The 19,638-nt window shown below is 34.0% G+C and overlaps 3 protein-coding genes across 3 annotated transcripts; 1 reads left to right on the forward strand and 2 right to left on the reverse strand.

The window, feature by feature from the left end:
- Window positions 1-205: 205 nt before the first annotated feature.
- LOC127083393 (pentatricopeptide repeat-containing protein At3g02650, mitochondrial) lies at window positions 206-2,260 on the reverse strand. Its single transcript, XM_051023706.1, has one exon. It carries the CDS (start codon window positions 2,105-2,107, stop codon window positions 395-397), a length of 1,713 nt encoding a protein of 570 aa, XP_050879663.1. The 5' UTR covers window positions 2,108-2,260; the 3' UTR covers window positions 206-394.
- Window positions 2,261-15,393: 13,133 nt separating this feature from the next.
- Window positions 15,394-17,532, forward strand: LOC127083394 (membrane-associated progesterone-binding protein 4). Its single transcript, XM_051023707.1, has 8 exons — window positions 15,394-15,644; window positions 15,733-15,809; window positions 15,881-15,952; window positions 16,057-16,094; window positions 16,185-16,228; window positions 16,332-16,378; window positions 16,893-17,067; window positions 17,155-17,532. Exons 1-8 carry the CDS (start codon window positions 15,534-15,536, stop codon window positions 17,320-17,322), a joined length of 732 nt encoding a protein of 243 aa, XP_050879664.1. The 5' UTR covers window positions 15,394-15,533; the 3' UTR covers window positions 17,323-17,532.
- Window positions 17,498-19,424, reverse strand: LOC127083396 (probable glycosyltransferase At3g07620). The gene is made up of 4 exons (XM_051023708.1): window positions 19,195-19,424; window positions 18,866-19,095; window positions 18,264-18,612; window positions 17,498-18,175 (listed from the first exon to the last, which is right to left on the reverse strand). The coding sequence occupies exons 1-4, from the start codon at window positions 19,351-19,353 to the stop codon at window positions 17,519-17,521; spliced, it is 1,395 nt and encodes a 464-aa protein (XP_050879665.1). The 5' UTR covers window positions 19,354-19,424; the 3' UTR covers window positions 17,498-17,518.
- Between the last annotated feature and the right edge of the window lie 214 nt (window positions 19,425-19,638).

Below are 19,638 nucleotides of genomic sequence, written 5' to 3' on the forward strand. Positions count from 1 at the left end.
ATATATAGAGGACAGGGAAAAAAAAAGGGGAAAAGTCCTTTTAAGAAGATTGAAGTTTTTATTACATTACATGCAACACTATCTATGAGCATATGTTTCAAAGGAAATCCACTGAAGTGGCCAATATAAGTGCTATGTATTGTTATTATCCAAGATTAATTAGCGAAAATAAAGAAACCTGGGTATACTAGTCTCAACATTAAACTGGAAGAAGAGGAATTAAATAAGTTTTATTATAACAAAAAAGGCCAGTAGGAGATGTCAAACTCATCAACAATCACTTAAGAAAATTTCTCTTACAATAGTTTTTGGCATGGAAACTGTGTAACGTAACCTAACAACAAAAGAATTACAAATACCAGGATTCTCACGTTAACGTTGCACCGCATAATGTTTAGGCCACTAAACTACCGCTTTGAGCCTCCACAGCCTCCTTTTCCGTTTCCTTGACAGCTCGAACTAGGGCTCTAGTGATGCCCTTGAGATATAAACCTTTTTCTTTCATTTCTTCTTGCAGCTTTTCTGCTCTTTCCCAATCCAAAGCCTTCAAGCAGAGAGACTGGATCAGCTTTTCGTATTCATCGACAGAAGCACGTACACCAAAATCCTTCATCTCGGACAACAACTTCAAAGCCTCATCAAATTGTTCCAATTTGCAATATCCACGGATTAGAGTGTGATACATTACAGGGCTCAATTTTAAATGATTCTTTTTAGCTTCTTCCAAGATCTTCCTAGCCTGTTCCATCTCGCCTCCATTCGAATAAGCACTAGCAATAACAGAGTATGAGTACACATCTGGTTTCAAACCCCTACTTTCAAGTAGCCTCAAAATCTCCACAGCTTGGCCGATTTCCCCAGCTTTAGAGTAACCAGTAATGACATAATTGAAAACAGCATTTCCAGGAAGTGGACCATCGGCAATCATTTTCAAAACCAACTGCTTGGCCGCATCAACATCTTTAACCCTACACAAGGCTCGAACAACAGCCGAAAACGGCTTGATTGCCCGTTTCCTCCTCTCAACAGGGATATCATTCAACACCTCCAAAGCCAGTGGTACAGTTTCATTTTTATGACATAGACGAGAAGCCAAAAAGTTAACAGAAGACAAAGGTGGATACCTCTTGTTCTCTATTGCTGCCATATACACTGTATGAGCTTCTTTAGCCTTTTCACCCTTACACAACCAAGACAATATTCTACCTATTTTTTCACCGTTGGGAATCCTCTGTGCATCAAGCATCTTCTGACACACAGACCAAGCCAAATCAAAGTCCGATCTCCTAGAAAGAGCTTCAATTGTAAAATAATAAGTGTCTGCATCCGGTACACACTGAAACCCCTCAAATTTTTCAAATGCCCCTAGTGCAGCTTTCCCTTTCCCCAATTTTGAGAATGAACTCACTAACTCATTAAGAATGGTTACATTGACAACCCCATTTTCTTTCTCCCCAATTTCCTTCACTAAATCCCACAGAGAGTATATGTCTCTATCCCTTAATGAACTACCACTGTTGCAAATTGTGATAACAAAAGATTCTAGAACTTGTGTGGTTAGCACAAGCGAATTCTCACTCCAAGCCCATTTGAAAAACCTCACAAGATTCTCACCCACAACAGTTTCGATTGATTCAATTGCTTTGATAACAAAATCTTGACGTATAGTCAAATTCATGTTATCAAGAGAAGACTCAAACGACCCATCAGCACTACTCTGCAGAAGAGAAACAACTTTCTCCAATTTTTCGTCATCAATCTGGAAAGCTTCCGTTTCCTCTTCTTCATCTACTTCTACAGAACTGTTTTCATCATTCTGAACACTGACATCATCATTCACGAGATGAAGAGTACCATCTTCGTTTTGTGAAGAATGAGAATCGCCGGGAACCTCATTTTCAGCGGCGATTTGTTGAGAGAAGAACCTAGGATTGCTAATAACGTTGGGAAAATGTGAAATTTGAGGAGAACCTAAGGAAGAAGAAACAGTTGATTGTGTGGGGTTTATTGCGAAATTAGAGAGAGGAACCTGAATTGGTGAGACGTATGCAGCGTTGTAGTTGCGAAGAATAGCGCATCTTTGTCTTGCGAGTATTGACCTCCACATTTTCTCTTTCGATCTCAAACTACGGCGGCGCTGCCTCCTCCTCCGGTAGGGTTCAGTGAGCTACGGTGACTGAAGAAGAAGAGAACGCTAGGTGTGGTAAGGGACTGAATTGGGATATTGAAACTTCACTAAGGTTATGCTCATATTTTTATTCATGAGTACTTTTCTACAATTTTTTTTTTATATTGTATATTCTATTCAATCATATTTTTATTTTTAAAATATTAATATAATATAATTGAATAAATAAAATTTTATTAAATTATAATATAAAATTATTTTATATCATCAATAGAATTGAAGTATTTTTAATCACTATTAATATTATAAAAATAATTTATAATTTAATATAAATTTATTTCCACAAAGTGATTTATAATTTAAAAAACAGCGGGAGTAATTAATATTTAAGTTATTTAAAAAATATCAACAATAAAATTTGAGACAATTTTATCAAGTAGAAGAGAAGAATTCTATATAGAGTAATTAAGCTATTTCAATTTTGACAAACCATGTAAGAATTACAAACTAACAACTCTTCATTCTAACCCTGATTCTTTTTGTGCTAAATGGAATAATTATCAAAAAAAAAAAAGTAGGAAATAGTGTTTATATGTCAAAGATAAGAATAATCATTTTGTATTTAATAAAACCAAATGGGTCATTTGTATTGTTGAAGTTTTAGTGGCACTCAATTGAATACATGACCTTAAATAGACTTTGAGTTAGATTTAAAAAAAAAATATATATATATATATATATATATATATATATATATATATATATATATATATATATATATATATATATATATATATATATATATATATATATATATATTAATTGAAATACATTGTCAGTGTAAAAGAGTTTTACACCATCACTTAATTATAGACGTTGGATATTAAAAGAAGTTTGACTTTTATTTTAAAAATCTATAAAGTAATACAAACGGGTGATGGTGATGAACCGACGATGTAAAATTTTTTACACTGACAGTGTATAGTAATTAATCTCATATATATATATATATATATATATATATATGTATATATATATATATATATATATATATATATATATATATATATATATATATATATATATATATATATATATATATATATATATATATATATATAACTTAATTACTAAGAGACAAATAAATGAGCTTTATCAAGACAATCATATTTTTTAAAAATCAAGGTTCTGTGCAAGAATATTTTTCCTCCCACAGTCTCATAAAAAATATTATATTTGAATTATTTAAAAAATGATTATATATGTTGATTTTGATTATAAAATTAATATTATTTATTAAAATATTTTTATTAATTATAATTAAACGAAGGATTGAATAAAATGAAAGTTAATAAATATGAATATGATAGTGAAAAAATAATAATAAATATTATATTGATATCGTAAAATGATAATTATTTTGAAAAAAAAAATACAAGACACTTTGTCCTAATTATCCTGTCACAATCTAATAATTCATCATTGCCTTCATGCAATTGGTAGAGTTTGACATGGTCTAAAAAAAAAATCATGAACAAAATTAAGAGACAAGACAAGAACACCAAAAAAATACAACGAGTTCAAGTTAACTATTAATTCCCTCCTGGTGTTCCAAATGAATTTGAGGCCAAATATATATTTTGATTATTAGTTTTTATTTTTGTAAACTAAAAATGCATACTTATATTATATAGGGAATATCGTGTTCATCATACTCATATTTAATTGGTAAGAAAATGTTTTTATTTAGTGAATTATTTGTTAGATTAATTTGTAAGATACCGGACATTTACAATGTTTATATTTTTAAGGTAATTAGTTTTTTTTGTAAGATGTATGTGATTTGTAGATCTTGAGAGTTATGTTATTTTTGTCTTATAACTAAAAAAATATTATTAATTAATTCTTTTTTTAAAATAATAAAAATTTATGTATATGTTATTTGTTTTTGGATCAAATCGGTATTATTTATATTATATATCATCTTTATTACATCTTGTGTTTTATCTAATTTAGGATTATGTTTGAGTCAATATAATCATTGTTAGAATCAAATTTTAATTATGTATCGATTGACATTAATCGTTTTTTATATTATTTTATTATTATTATTATTATTATTATTATTTCATGAGAGGGTATTAGTTGTTGATCACTAATATATATTTACACCTCAATTAACACTTAAACATTGTACCTCCAACTAGTTTTAACCTTTAGTTCAACTAATTTAAATTAGTTGAACCACACTCTCACCCTACTTTGAATCTCCCTGATATTACATTGTATTGATATACGAAGACAAAAACAATTTTAGTATAACCTATTTTTTCTTTTAAATTTATTCCTTTTATTTAAAACTTTTCATATATAAATTTTCATTATTAATAATAATTGAATCATGAAAGTTTTTTTTTCCAATAGTCTAATTTGCATGTTCATAAATATCTGTGTTTGTAAAATTAGACCAATCATAACTCTATTAATGAAGACTACTAAAGCCATAATCAAATAATCTAGTGCATCGTGAATGAATGTTTATTAAGGGTATTATAGGTAAAAAAGAATTATTGTTTGAAAAGTAACAATAATTTTTAAATGAGTCAAAAGTCAAAAAATGACACTTAAAAAAGAACGGAGGGAGTATATCTTAGTCCGATATTGTATGCACTAGACTTGGGACGATATAGCCAATCTAACCCATTAGTTGTTTTAATCCAGTCACACCTTATATATATATATATATATATATATATATATATATATATATATATATATATATATATATATATATATATATATATATATATATATATATATATATATATATATATATATATATATATAACTTAAATTGGGCAAACTTCACTGGTTCCAGGTTGAATATGATATGTTCATGAACCCGACCTAAGAGATCAGACATGAACACATCCCCTCAAGCATAAATCGCGTAAGAGATAAGTGTTTTTCTAAGGCCTGCCGAAAACCTAGAGATGCACATAGTCTCTGTAGCATGAGTCGTGTAAGGGAAAAGTGATTTCCGAAGGCCAATTAAAAATCCGGGCATATACACAATCCCTTAAGCATAAGTCGTATAAGGGCGAATTATTTTCCCGAGACTAGTCAACCATTAACCGGTGTGTCTTGATGGAATTCATTTTTCAAGCGAGTTTACTCTAATTTCTCATGATGTGGTAACCTTGGATTGCGGTCGGCCAACGTTTGTTGGTCGTTTGGTTGTTTCCCTTCCTCTAATTTTGATGATGGCTAAACTTCATAGATATATGAGTCACTCATAACCTACCTTTATTTTCTACAACCCTAATTAGATAACATTAACTGCAAATGCCACTTTGTCTGCCATTCAAATCCTTTAAGTAGGTTCCAACGTCTCACATTTCTCTCGTTTTTTCTCTTCACCTCCCAGGCTTTCAGCAAGATTTTCTACTTCATTCTATCCTCCAAGTTTCAAATCTTTAACAAAATCTCACGAAGTTATGTAATACCATATTTCCTCAACGTATTTCCTTTCCTCTTTTATGGTGTTTATTCAAGAGTTTCACTAATTTAGGAGGCTCGTTGAGTCTCATAATGAAGGCGTGTTGTGTGAGTTATGGAGTAAATGTTACGAATATCAAAATGGGTACGAGGACAATAGATCTTAGTTTTTTGAGACATAGAAATTTGGTAATTCTGAGAGCTCGTCCAATGATAGTTCATGGAGTGGATTGCCTAATGATAATGATATTGACTCAATATATTATTCCTCATGTTTAACTAAATCTCCCATTGCGCTTGGAGTTTCTAACCCATGCTCTTTTTGTGAATAGACCATAAACATATACTCGATATTCCTCTAAGAAAATTGGATTCAAGATTTTCGGGTAGACCTAGAGGTATCCAACACCAAGAACGAGGTTGATGTGATTTTGGAACCTTGTTTTCCATGAGAAAAGATTTTCATGCAACGGCCTTAGGGGGTGGAGGAAAAATATTTTTATTTCTACACTAGGATGATCATGGACTTCGGGGTCGGTATCCCTTTCTCCATTCTTTAATTTGAGATCTTGAAGATTATTAATGTCACCCCTTCCTCACTACATATGAACACATAAGTGTTTATTCAGGATTACAAGATCCTTTATTGGGGTCTCAACATTACTCCTAAAGAGGGTATTTTATTTCTTTCTATAAGACCAAGGTAGTTAGCAGAGGCAGATAAGTCTCAATGAGCATCCTCAGGAGAGCTTTTCTCTTTCCTTATACATCTAACTACAAACACTAGAAAGATAAGTTTGTATGAGTCAGGGGTAATTCCTGGTATCTAGAGGTTATGTATGAAGATGATTGAACTTATAGGTTCCCTTTGTACTGGACAGGCGAGGCCCTTATTATAATGGGTTATGATCTAACCTAGTTGAGCAAAACAGGGAGAAATGTGGGTGATCTTATCGAGTTATTTGCCATTCTGGGGTGCGATATATGCTTATGCTTTAGGGAGATATCCAAACACTAATGAAATTTCTACATAATATGCTTTCTTGGAAATAAGGTCGTAATTTCCTTATCATAACAATTATTGTTAAGGCATGTCAAATTGTCTTCTGGTAGTGTAATTTGCCCCCTTAAAGACCTTACTGACGAAATATATTGACTTTTCCTCTTTGTATTCCTCTTGTACCAAGGCCAAAATTGTTGGGTGATAGCGTGAAAACACATCATGTTTTTAGACTCGTTTCACATGTTATTTACCATTATTTTACTATGTTTTGTCACTGCTACATCTTGTTCTGTCTGTGTTTCAGATACTTGTTGATTACAGAGCATATGCGTGTATGAAGCGGAAAAGGGAGCGAAATGGTGAAAAAAAGTGCAGAAATGCAGCATTCTGGTGCATGGAGTTCGCCATGGCCTTATGGCGTCCGCCATGGCACCAGAACACGTCATCCCATTCATTAAAGCTCATGGAGACCGCCATGAGCCTTGTGGCGACCGCCACCTGCCCGCAGTAATATAATGCGTGGAAGTGGGTTGGACTCACTCCTTCCCACTTCCCTACTTTTCCTCAACTACCTTGGAACGTGAATGAAGATGTTTCACAGTGATATAGTTATATATAAGACACTCTTGTACCTAGTTTTCGACATTCGGAGATAGAGGCGAAACACTGTCGGTTTAGTTTGAACATAAATTATATTTTCAAGTGATAATCACTCAATTGAGAGATTACCACAAACTAGTTTTAGGGTTTGTTTGTACTCTTGGATTAACAATCTTGCCGTTTTAATTGAAGTTATTCTAGTTTCGTTTTTACTTTCAGTCTCGCATTTATTTTCCCGCATTTATAGGTTCTTTATTATATTTCTTTATTTTTACTGTTATCACATTCTATAAGTGTTTAAGCATGATGTTTTCAATTGCAATTACTATGTTTAAGTTGTTTTCAATTAAGTTCATGTCTAACTAAAACGTTTTGAGTCCGGTTTGTGAGGACCGTCGTTTCCGACGGGACTCGGTAATGAAATTGGTTTAAGAACTTTATTAAATTCTATTTTGGTATTTGTTTCCAATTTAAAATTAATACGATTTGTCATGAGAGTGAGAATCAATTAAGGTTCGAGCCTGCACTGCGAGAGCGTGGGGGTCGAACCACATAGTAGGAACGGGGCATCAATCCTAAAGAGGGCGGGAGTGTTTTAGGCATCGATTATGACTTATTCAGTTTTCAAAATACTTTTCTTAATTAAAATGGGCGAGAGAGATCAAAATCTCATGGTTAGGAATCATGGCTTTATTCAATAGCGCGAGAGTGTGAGGTTTAGTCTTTAAACTTATATTTTCTACTGAACACGATTTAACCGTAAGTCTGAGTCAATCTGTTGTAGAGTCCCTGAGGTGCACGGAATCCATATTTCGATTTATCTCTCTTTATTATCTTATTTTCTAAGTTAACTCTAGTTTCAGTTTTTATTCGTTTAATCAAAGAAATCATTCGCCTTAGCTTTACATAGCATCGATAGATAACATTAGTTTGATTACTAGTCCATGTGGATTCGATATCTTTTAAAACTACACGATAGACTATGTTCTTACAGATAGTAATTCGACAGACTTATATAGTCACACGATCTTGGAAATTTCTACATAATATGTTTTTTTTAAATAAGGTCGTAATTTCCTTATCATAACAGTTATTGTTAAGGCATGTCGAATTGTCTTCTTGTAGTGCAATTTGCCCCCTTAAAGACCTTACTCACGAAATATATTGATTTCTCCTCTTTATATTCCTCTTGTACCAAGGCCAAATTCTTGGGGTATTGGACCATCGACGGGTGACATGTACAAATATAAAAGATTTCCTCTATTAGGGAAGATAAGCACCATAAGGGCTGCCATAAAGTTCTGCATCTCTTGAAACACCTTTCTCACACTCTTTTATCCATTGAAATTTCTCTATTTTCCTCATGGTTGCAAAGAAATTAATAGATCGGCACTCGAGCATGACAAGGAATAGGATAATGTTGTTATCTTGCCACTTAACTATTGAACATCTTTTATGGAGGTCAGACTTCTCATGTAAATGATCACCTAATACTTGCTTGGATTTGCTTCAATTCCTCCCATGGTTAGCATGAAAACTATGAACCTTCCGGCTTGCACTCAAAAATAGAATTTCTTGAGGTTTACGGGAATATTATACCTTTTCACGAATTCCAGGTTTTCTCTTAGGTCATCAACATGTTTCCCTTCACCAGGGGTCTTGATCATCTTGTCATCAATATAGACTTATAGGTTCTTACTTATATGTTTGAAGAAAACAACATCCATAAACCTATGATAAGTCTCCCTCGACATTCTTCAAACTAAATGGCATGGCTTCCTAATAATAGTTGTTGCGATTGGTCATAAATTTGGTTTTTAGGGCATCAAGCAGATCCTTATTTTGTTAAATCCGAGTAGCCATTCGTGAAGCTCAAGATACAAAAACCCGAGGCCCTATAAATTAAACCATCGATACTTGACAACTGATATGGGTCCTTGGGACATGCTTTATTGAGGTCAATGAAATCCACACACATACTTCACTTATCTACTGTCTTATTCACCATCATTGTGTTTGCCAACCAGGTCGAGTATCTAATCTCCTTTATAAATCTTACATCTTTCAACTTGTTTACCTCTTCTAAGATAATTAGTATATTGTCTTCACATTCATTGCACTTCTTCTAGGCAACTTTCTTGAACCCAATTATAATACTGAGATGTAGACACACTATGCCCGAGTCTATTATGGGCATACCAAAGGGCGTCAATGCGAATAAATTTATGTTCATTTTACAGTAACTGGATAACATTGAACTCTTCGTTTTTGGTTAATGATATCCCAATCTGAGTGGTTTAGTGACTCTGAGGACCTATATGTGTTATCTTTAAATATTTCATTGGCATTAACAAGTCTTCTAGTAAATTGGCCATGGCCTCTAAATCAACGTAGTTGACCCAGTGGGCGACGTATGAAGACGTCTCATCCTCCTTCTCTTGAGCCTTAAGTTATCATGGTAAATTTTCTTGCAATTTTCTTATTGCCTTTATTCATGATGACACGCCCATTGTCCAAGGATTATTTCATTTATAGGAATAAAGTGGATAAGATAACCCCTAAGGCGTTAAGTGTGTGATCTATGAGGATGATATTATATGATGAAGAGGCATTCACCATAAAATATCTTAACTTTATGGCATTGACATTTTTTCCTCTTCCAAACATTTTCAACATCAAGACATATCTCGAATATGCATTTGTTATCTCGAAAAACTGACTAGCGAACCCTTAAAAGGTTGAAGGTATTCAAGATATATTTTCAAACCTTTGAACATATCCTAGTAAAGGTCACATCCAAACTGCCGAGATCTATCTTTCTTTCGACTTTCCAACTTTGAATTTGAATGCTTATCACCATGAGGTGATTCTTGGGGGGTAAGATCCACATTGCATCTATGCCGAAAAAGATGATTTCTGGTGAAGAGACAGTTTTTCTAGTAGGCGAGATATCGACAGTGTGAATTATCTGACATGCATATCTCTTCCATGACAAGCTAGTCACTCCTCTTCATGTAAAAGCTTTTGTTATCATATTCAAATCAAGGTCGCAAGGCCGAGCTCATGCCTTTATGCCTAACTTTGACTTCTCCTAGATGGGGATGTATTTTGGAGATAAGTCCTCATAGGCGGTGCCTTTTTTTTCTCGGTTCTGGGATTTACCTAACACATATCTATGTAGGAGGCCCTCTTGGATTAACTTCTTTATTTGCCGTTTCAGGTGGTGGCAATCATGTATGTGGTAGCCATTTATCCTATGATACTTGTACCATCTTTCAAGCCCGTTCCCCATTATGTCTCCCCTGGGGAAAGAGGTTCGGAAACGCCTTGGTGTGATAAACTTCTTCGAGGAACCATTCTCTCCTGGCATTCAACATGGTGAAATGCTCTCGAAGATTTATGGAAGGCTTGAATGAAAACTTTTATTGAAATGGTATTCAATTTTGATTCCTCTGATGGCCCCACACTTCATACTTTTCGCCACATCTCTCTTCCATATCGGGTTCTTTTTTCAGAGTTGTTTTCTTCTCCTTTGATATTGAATTATACTTTTCCATAATCTCATCCATGAAGTTGTCGACTTTTGGACCGAGGATTCTTTGAAGTGCCCAACCTTGAGGTCGTTATGGAAAGTTCCAAGGAATATCTCTTGGTTTGCATTGGCGACCTTGACGATCTCCTTATTAAATCTAGACAAATATTTGCGTAAGGACTTGAAATGACCTCGTCGAACATTATATAGGCTTGGAGTGGAAACCAATATGTGTTTGTTAGACGAAAAGTGGTGAACCATATTTCTTGTTAGATCCTGGTTGCTCGAGGGTTGCCGCTTTGAATGTTCCAACCATCAACTTTCATTTTAGGGATTTGTCTACTCCAAGTATAACCATCTGGGTGTTGATGAAGATTACATGCTTTTAGAGATTGCTCTTACCATAGAACAACACTAATAATCATGGTTTGAAATTTTTGGGAACTTAATTATCACAAATCTCTACTAGGAATGGGCGATGATTTGTGAGCATTTAATCTGGTTGAACCTCTTCCCTTGAAACACGTAGAGGATGGTGAAAATGATCCATTTGCTATAAGGCATTCTCAAAAGATTGAGAAACTGCCCCAAGGTTGGCAGTCGTACAATCGGCTAAGTGTGGAGTCGAAAAAGCATTCTCAAGCCGCAAAGACTCTAGCTCTTCCTGATCTACGGAAAGAAATGCTTGAGTGGACTTTAAAGTGTCTCGGGTAGAAGCTAGAGACTTGTTTATCGTTGCTATTCTCCTTACCAGAAGATTCATCTGGTCAACAAGAGAACTAGGGAGATTACGGGGGAGCAAAACGTCTTTTATCCCAATAAGAGAGGTGAAAGATATATGTATTTCCTATTGGTACGTCTCCTGCCGAGGTGCCTGATTACACACACTTTCTTTCATTCGATACTTTTCCTCAAGTTATGGTCGAACCAAATATCGTCTCAATGATCGGTTCCACTGAAGGCCAAAACACCAGAGGCGTACCGAGTCTACTGCGCTAGTGTTTCCAGTTCTTCCTATAGGGCACACTCGGACATATTGTCAAAATACAAGCAATCCTCTTGTGAAGGATGAAGCCGACGTTCTTTAAAGGATTATGGGCCCGACCTTATCAACAATAGAAGGGCCAGAAGATTCAAAACACTATACGGCTTCTGAAGAGTATTCAGAGTAGAAACACTTCAATAAGGCTCCAAAGTAGTGGATGGGTCAGCTATAGTTCCTCCTGGCCATATTCCCACCTTAAAAGTTGAAGCACTACTTCATTCTTCATTGAGTCTTCACGCAATAATTACCAAGGTAAACACACCAAGAGTAAGCAAATAAAGCAAAGAAGCCAAGAGCTTTCAGGACTTACCAAAAATGATTTTTCTTTCTTCCCTAGTATAGGGCTTCATCATCAAAAGGCTATCAATAAGGCGTTTCAAGTGTTTCTGGTCAGTCTCCTCCAGATGAACACCACCGTTGAAATAACTCAGATCATTGATGAAACTCATCAGACACTTCTTATGATACAACTCTTCCTGGAAAATGTCATCCTCTTTGTATACATATAACGTAGTTCACATGAGGAAATGACTCTCGGCCTAGTACTTGGGAAATAACTCATCACATTGACCCCTTGCTCCGTCTCTAACAACACGGATTATTCCATGAGCTTATAGCTGGATAAGGGTAACTAGAAATAATTGATCTTTAAACTATTGCAAGCTCTCAGAAAAAGCCATGAAGCCTTGAGGATTTGGCACCAGAGAAACTGATCATCTACCCTGCGTTTGAGTCGTAGGGCCACAATGAGATCAGAAAAGATGCTAAAAAAGGGTCAAAGAAGGCGTCCCCTTCAAATATTCACACCATTACTAGAAGACTTACACATATACCCAATTTATTAAAATAAGTTGCGACGGATCCACGTCCGGATGCTTAAGAACTTCTATCTCAAAAGCATTGAATGGTAGGCGAAGACTCGTGACCGAGAAGGTGCGTTCACAAAAAGGAATGGTGCAATCATCATACTCACTGCATATTCTGTCATTTTTGCTAGGGGTCAAGACACCCCAATCCAAAGATAGATCAACCTCAAGAAAGACTCCATCAAGATTATCCTCTCTGGCAAATACATAAATAATTGAAGAATAAACAGATTCCACCCATGAAGATTGAGCATTCTTCTCGGATTTTTTTAGCACTTCTCTATGATTTTTTACTCATGATACACTAATTTTTTTAGATACAAGAAAGCATAATATCAAAAGGAATGGAGATAACAACAAACAGGAAAAAACAACTAAAATAAATGCGAAGCTGACTCTTCAAGAATCGTATGCTAGCATGCAAAAGAAGTATACTATATTAAACGTTTCAAATAACTCAAACGCAACACTCAAGTGTTTCAGTTCTCAAGGGTCATAATAAGGGTTCCTCCGAAAAATGTTTGAAGTATGAAGCATTAAAGGCTTGAATCCCTAAAAAACTGAAACATTCACTTTTGCTCTTCCAAGATAAATGAGAGAGCGGTCGACAACCGAGACTAATACGAAAAATCTTTGCCTTACCACACATAAGCAAGGACTTGGAGAGCAACTGTTCTGGACCGGCCATATTCGTTCTGACCTACCACTATGCAGGAGCTGCAATCCTCCCAGAATTTTCATAGTGCATGAGAACTATCCTACTGATGAATATATAGGATCCAAACTTCATATGCATCCAATGACTCTCCGCAATCTATGCCTAACAAATAACCATTCATTATTTCCTCTCCATTATATATATAGAGCACCAATTCAAGAATTCAGTTTCAAATTCAATTTTAATTCATTTTTTTCTTTGACATATTGACTTGAGCGTTAGAGTGTTAACCTTGCAGGTCAACCCTTTCTTTGTCGCATCGGAAACGCATACGCACCATTATCTCTGATCGTTACTTCATTTCTAATTCCAGTACGAAAATTTATTTATAAATTTTACTGATATAATATATATATATATATATATATATATATATATATATATATATATATATATATATATATATATATATATATATATATATATATATATATATATATATATATATATATATATATATATATATATATATATAAATTTTGGTGTTATCTTTTTTCTTTCAGAGTTTCATATATAATTTATTTTACTAATAATTTTCATTAAAAGTTTTGAAATAACTAAACGTTTGTTCTTAAAGTGTCATTTCTAGGGGTGTTGATGGTGGAGATAGACCCACGAACCCGCTGATCCAATCCAACCCATAAATTATCCGAACCCATTCATTTATGGGTATACCAACCCAACCCGTATAATTTTGGTTTGGGTAACGGGTTTGAGTTTTACAACCCGCAGATCCATTGACCCAACTCATTGATGTGACTTTAGTAATTTCTTATTATTTTTATTATTATTTTAAATAAAAATATAAAATTAATATCTCACTAATAATCATAATTTTTTCAAAAAACTTTATTCTTCACCGATATTACTACTAGACCAATGAGTTTACGTAATTCTAAGAAGGTTGTTTCTTATTTTCTTTTGTATCATTTCCAACTTATGTATTTTATGAAAATAACGTGTCTGGTTGAATTTATACTATTATAAAATGTTATGTCGTGTTGATGAATTTTATTAGATATTATATGATGTGTTTCATTGAATTTGAGTGTTATAAATGAGTATGATTGTAACGAGTTGTGTTACATTTTTTTTAAAATCGACAAAAAGAATCATAAAAAATGTATTTTTTATTTGAAACACAACCCACGAACTCAACCCATTAATGAACTAGTCGCTTCAGATCGATTTTGACAATGATATTACGGGTTGGACGACGGATCCAACCTATTGAAATTTGAATGAGTTGGATAATGAGTTAGGCAAAACCTGATCCAACCCAACCCGCATACACCCCTCATTTCACCATGAATCTTTGAAGTTGATTAAAATAGGTAGCCCTGATTCGTCATGTCCTTTAGAAATAAGCTTGTTCAAAATTATTGTTCTAGCTAGATTTAGCACTGTCCACATCATTTTGTTTTTCCGAAGTAATTCCAGGTTTGATAATATTGTACATTCCCTTCATGTGGTCAGAATGAAAATTATATCGGTTGTTTCTTTAAGTGGTAACTTTAGTTCTTTGGAACTGTTACATTGTTTTCAGATAGAGGTAAATTTGCCTACATCGCATAAAATTATTCCTAGAAAGCTCCTTCATTCCCCTTAATTAAAGTTAATACATATAGGTCGATGAATCATGTATATCTCATAACTTGTGGTTGTGGTGGTTTATTTGGTGACTCTAACGCCACTTTTTAGGAGTTTTTTTTAGTAATTTTGGTACGCAAAAAATGTGTTGTTTGCGAAGCTCAGCGCAAATATCATAGTTGTTGAGTTTTACAAGGTAATGGTTGATGATATATCTGGACTATTCAAGCTTTCAAAAATCAGAATATTATTTCTCGGCGGTTTTGAGATAGATGGAGCAATTGCACTGCCATTAATATGCTTCTAATTTTATTTGAGAAGACTTTTTCAATACATAAAAAAAATATAAATTAATATTTTTTTAATTTATACTAAATAAATACTAACACATGTACAAGAAATTGAAGAAAAAAAAACCTAAAACATATTAACAAACAAAAAAAAAAGAAAGTAAAAGGTGTTCGAAACAAAGAATAAACCTGAACCAAATCATAAGTTAAAGCCGTTGGAGAGAGATAGTTTGAGTGACTGTGTCTGTTTCTGAATATTTGCGATGTGGTTAAAGACAATAGCAACCTCTCCTATTTCCGGAATCGCTCTTTTCGTCCTCTTCATCGCCCTTCTTCTCAGATTCTCAATCAACTTTCCCACTTCACACTCAAAGGTAACTACGATTCTTTCTTTTTTTTAATTCTAAATTACAGTTATAGGTTAAGTAAGTCAATGATTTTGACTTTATATTTTGTGTTTAGAGATTGTTCAGTTCGGAAGAGCTTTCATTGTTCAATGGAACTGATCAAGGGTTGCCAATCCTTTTAGGAATTCTTGGGTATATCTCTGATATCTAATTTGTAAATTGGTATTGTTTCAATTTTTGTTAACTCTAATATCTCTTTATAGATCTGTTTTTGATGTTACAAAGGGAAAATCACATTATGGTTCTGGAGGAGGATACAATCACTTTGCTGGAAGGCATCTTCTCACATCCTTTCATGTTTTCTTCTCTTTTCATTCCTATCAAATATCATATTTTCAACTCATGTTTTTTTTTTGTTTTTTTTTAATCATCATTTTAGGGATGCTTCTCGCGCTTTTGTCTCCGGAAATTTCACAGGTGAATTAGTTTTAAGAAATACTATATAAGTAAATGAAATCAGAATGTATGTGTTTTAATCTTAATATTCTTTTTTGGCTGATCATGTAGGAGATGGCCTCACCGACTCATTGCGCAATCTATCTAGCACCGAGGTAATAGAGTATTTGTATAGAAGTGTCGGTTTCTTGAATTAGTCTTACCTAAATTAATCTGAAACATAGTTGTAAACCTTACCCCAAATTAAACTGCGTGCAGGTCAAGAGTGTTGTTGACTGGAGGGATTTCTACATAAGATCTTACACGTGAGTCATATTTCCTTCAATTTGTTACTTCGTTTCAAGTTTTGATTTCTTGTGCTTGCTTTGGACGGATAGGATAATAGTGTACCGTCTGATGTTAATGTTACATTAATCATGATCGCTTTCTCAAGGATAGGATAATATATATCATCACTACTTATGTGTCTGTTCCGCATCTGCTTTGCACTGTTACTTATGTCTCTACGTATTAAATTTTTGGCACCCCGGGAAGTGTTGCCGTTGTCCTTAGATGTCTGCCAGTCCGATAGGATAGTCTGAAATATGGACTCTTCTGGTGTGTTAACTTTTAATCATTTTATTCTATAATTGAGTTGATGCATTTTGATAAGTGTAGTTTTTGCAGAAATGAAGATTAATTTGATGTTCACTGAATCAGTTCCCTTTTCTAATATTCAGATTTATATCTCATTGTGGTAGATATGCAGTGATTAACTATGGAATGTATTTCAATTTGATAATCTGATCTTGGATTGAATTAGTTTAGTGGATTATACAGGTATGTTGGTAAGTTAGTTGGTCGATATTACGATAGCCAAGGGAATCCTACAAAATATTTGAAAGGCGTTGAAGCAAAGGCTGCGAGAGGTGCTCAGCTTCTAGAAAAACAGAAGATTGAAGAGGCTAAACAACCTTCATGCAGTTCGAGATGGAGTCAAGACGAGGGTGGTCAGGTATACGCCGTTGAAACTAAAATAATGATCAATTCAAGCTATCTGCATAAATGCAAATTTTGACACAGGTTTGCATGTTTTGGTCAGGTATGGTGTGATGTTGGCTACCCGAGGTTGATTCAGAGACCGATAGAAATGGCTTTGACCGGGAAGGTGAGTAAGCGCTGCGCTTGCTTTGAAGAGTCTCAGTTAGGCCAATCTGGTTTAGAAGTATACGAAGGATGCGACTACCATGCCAACAGGTGCAAAGCTTAGTCAGAAATGTAACACCAATAGGAGAATACTTTTCGTCAGGTAAACACGCGTTTTTGAATATGTATTTTAAAGCTTAATTTAATGAAGCGTATACTTGCACGAACAAAGTCTTCTACTTTTGTAATTGGGTTATCAAATATCAACTCAGATCTTGAATTGTGAAACCGAATTTTGAAATGCCAATAGCGAATATTATTTATTTCAAAAGTACATTCAATCTCCTAAGCCATATGGAATGAATAATCATATGGAATACATCGTATCGCTTCGGAGGATTATTCACTACAAAATGTCTTTGCACTTTCTTAACACCTTCATACAATCTCCTATATTTCTCATCAGATATACCCAACAAAATCTCCTTAAGCTTAGGAATTTCACTAACTTCAATCTGAAGAGAGAAAGAATCCCAATTAAGAACATCACTAAAAGGAAGAACATATTGCTGCGATATTATAACAGGTACACATTCTGCATAAATTGCCTCAACAATTCTTGGACTAGCCACTTCATAGCCACTTGGACAAATACAATATTTACTCTTCTTCATTGTTTCATGATATGAAACATTCTCAGGAAGTTTTTCATAAACTAAAACATCTTTGTCTTTGTTCTCCCAATGTTGGAAAATCATTGGTCTGATTTTGCCATGCATTCCTCCTGCAAAGAAAGCCAAAACCGTTCTGTTTCCCAACGGATAGCCGCCAAGTAAACCTTTTGTTTCTCCTGATAAGTTGATTTCAGGAAACGATGCGTCTTTCTTCGGATTGAAATGCTCCGAGATATTCGCATTGCATAGTACCCGTATTGCAATGAAATACAATTCCTTAACATACCACGTCGCCCTTGGTCCCTGCGCACAACAATGTAAATATCAGTCTAACAAACACGGACGTGCTGAAAACGTGATTCTGTGTAATTGGTAACCGAATCGAAATTACCCAATCGTGACAAGAAAGCATGAAATGATCAGCTCCATAACTTCTATTCCAAAATGCATATTTGTGTGATATGATATCAACATAATCACCAATAGTTCTCCCTAGAACAGCTTTGTCGCGAATAACCGGATGAAACAGATGCTGAATGATCATAGCAACGCTAAACGGTAGAAAATAGACATGAGCTTCATTTGGATTCTGAGTTTTAAACATAGTATTGCTTTCCAATAAGCTGATAAATATTCCTTCCGTTGAATATATATTCTTGCAAGGACCATAATGAAAAAGAGGAGGCTCTCCTTCTTCATACACATAGATTCTAAATAGCTTCTCCATTAAATGGTAACTCCTATAACAATTCAAAAGAATGAAATTTATAAGTTTGAAAAAATCAAAGTTAAAGCCTTTGATATTGTTGATAAAAAGACCGTCTTTGAATGACCTAAAATTTGTCACGATTAAATTGCGACTAATTTATACAGGCCTTCAAAATTTTGAGACAACTCTGTTGATAAAATCATACCTATGAAAAGCAAAGGCATTTTTGTAAATGTCTCCTTGTGGAACATAATCATGAGAATCCTCAATAGATAAAATCATACCTATGAAAAGCAAAGGCATTTTTGTAAATGTCTCCTTGTGGAACATAATCATGAGAATCCTCAATAGGAACAATGTCATTGGTTCTCAACAATGCTTGTTTTATCAAAGCTCTTGCTTTTGCAAGACTTGCTTCAACTTTCTCCAAATTTTCATCACTTTGTATTGCAATTCTTGTAGACAATTTGTGCAATTCTCTATCATAGGACATTGTCTTGTGTCTTCCCTCATCCTACATGGTACAAAACAAAAACTATCAATCCAACCTTAATCAACCTTAAACTATGGGTGCACAAAACCAAAATTGCATGCATAAGATTATTGTTGATACCTTGTATAATGAAATGTAAGATCTTAAATGTTTCTTTTGAAGCCTTTGATAATTCAATTTTGACACCCATTTAAAACCCTTTAATGAATCAATGCTAAATAACACCAAAAAGATAGAAAATGCAACTAGAGTCAATTTTATTTTGTTGAAATGCCACATTTTCTCAGAACTCAATGTGGATTCATTGCCATATCTCTCGTCTCATTCTTTGACGAAGTCTTTTTTGTGGAAAGATAATGTATAATGTAGATTCTCCTAATTTTTTCCATGTGGCTAGAGCATAATATATAGTCTAATAAACTCATTTATTTACAAAATACAAGAGATATACTAAATTTGATTTTGAGTTGTAACCAAAAGAAGTAAAGTTTGGTGAATTAAGATTAGGGAAGTTTGCATTGATAATCTGAAACCAACTCTGTAAATAATTGAAGTCGAACTTAA

This window comes from Lathyrus oleraceus, chromosome 5 (genome assembly GCF_024323335.1).
Source record: "Lathyrus oleraceus cultivar Zhongwan6 chromosome 5, CAAS_Psat_ZW6_1.0, whole genome shotgun sequence".
Taxonomy (NCBI): domain Eukaryota; kingdom Viridiplantae; phylum Streptophyta; class Magnoliopsida; order Fabales; family Fabaceae; genus Lathyrus; species Lathyrus oleraceus.

Coding starts and splice junctions, on each gene's coding strand:
- LOC127083396 (XM_051023708.1), bottom strand. CDS start 19,353: ATGTGGCATTTCAACAAAATAAAATTGACTCTAGTTGCATTTTCTATC. Junction 19,096..19,194: donor CTTACATTTCATTATACAAG/GTATCAACAATA, acceptor TGTACCATGTAG/GATGAGGGAAGACACAAGAC. Junction 18,613..18,865: donor AATGCCTTTGCTTTTCATAG/GTATGATTTTAT, acceptor GAATTGTTATAG/GAGTTACCATTTAATGGAGA.
- LOC127083393 (XM_051023706.1), bottom strand. CDS start 2,107: ATGTGGAGGTCAATACTCGCAAGACAAAGATGCGCTATTCTTCGCAAC.
- LOC127083394 (XM_051023707.1), top strand. CDS start 15,534: ATGTGGTTAAAGACAATAGCAACCTCTCCTATTTCCGGAATCGCTCTT. Junction 15,645..15,732: donor TTCCCACTTCACACTCAAAG/GTAACTACGATT, acceptor TTTTGTGTTTAG/AGATTGTTCAGTTCGGAAGA. Junction 15,810..15,880: donor ATCCTTTTAGGAATTCTTGG/GTATATCTCTGA, acceptor ATCTCTTTATAG/ATCTGTTTTTGATGTTACAA.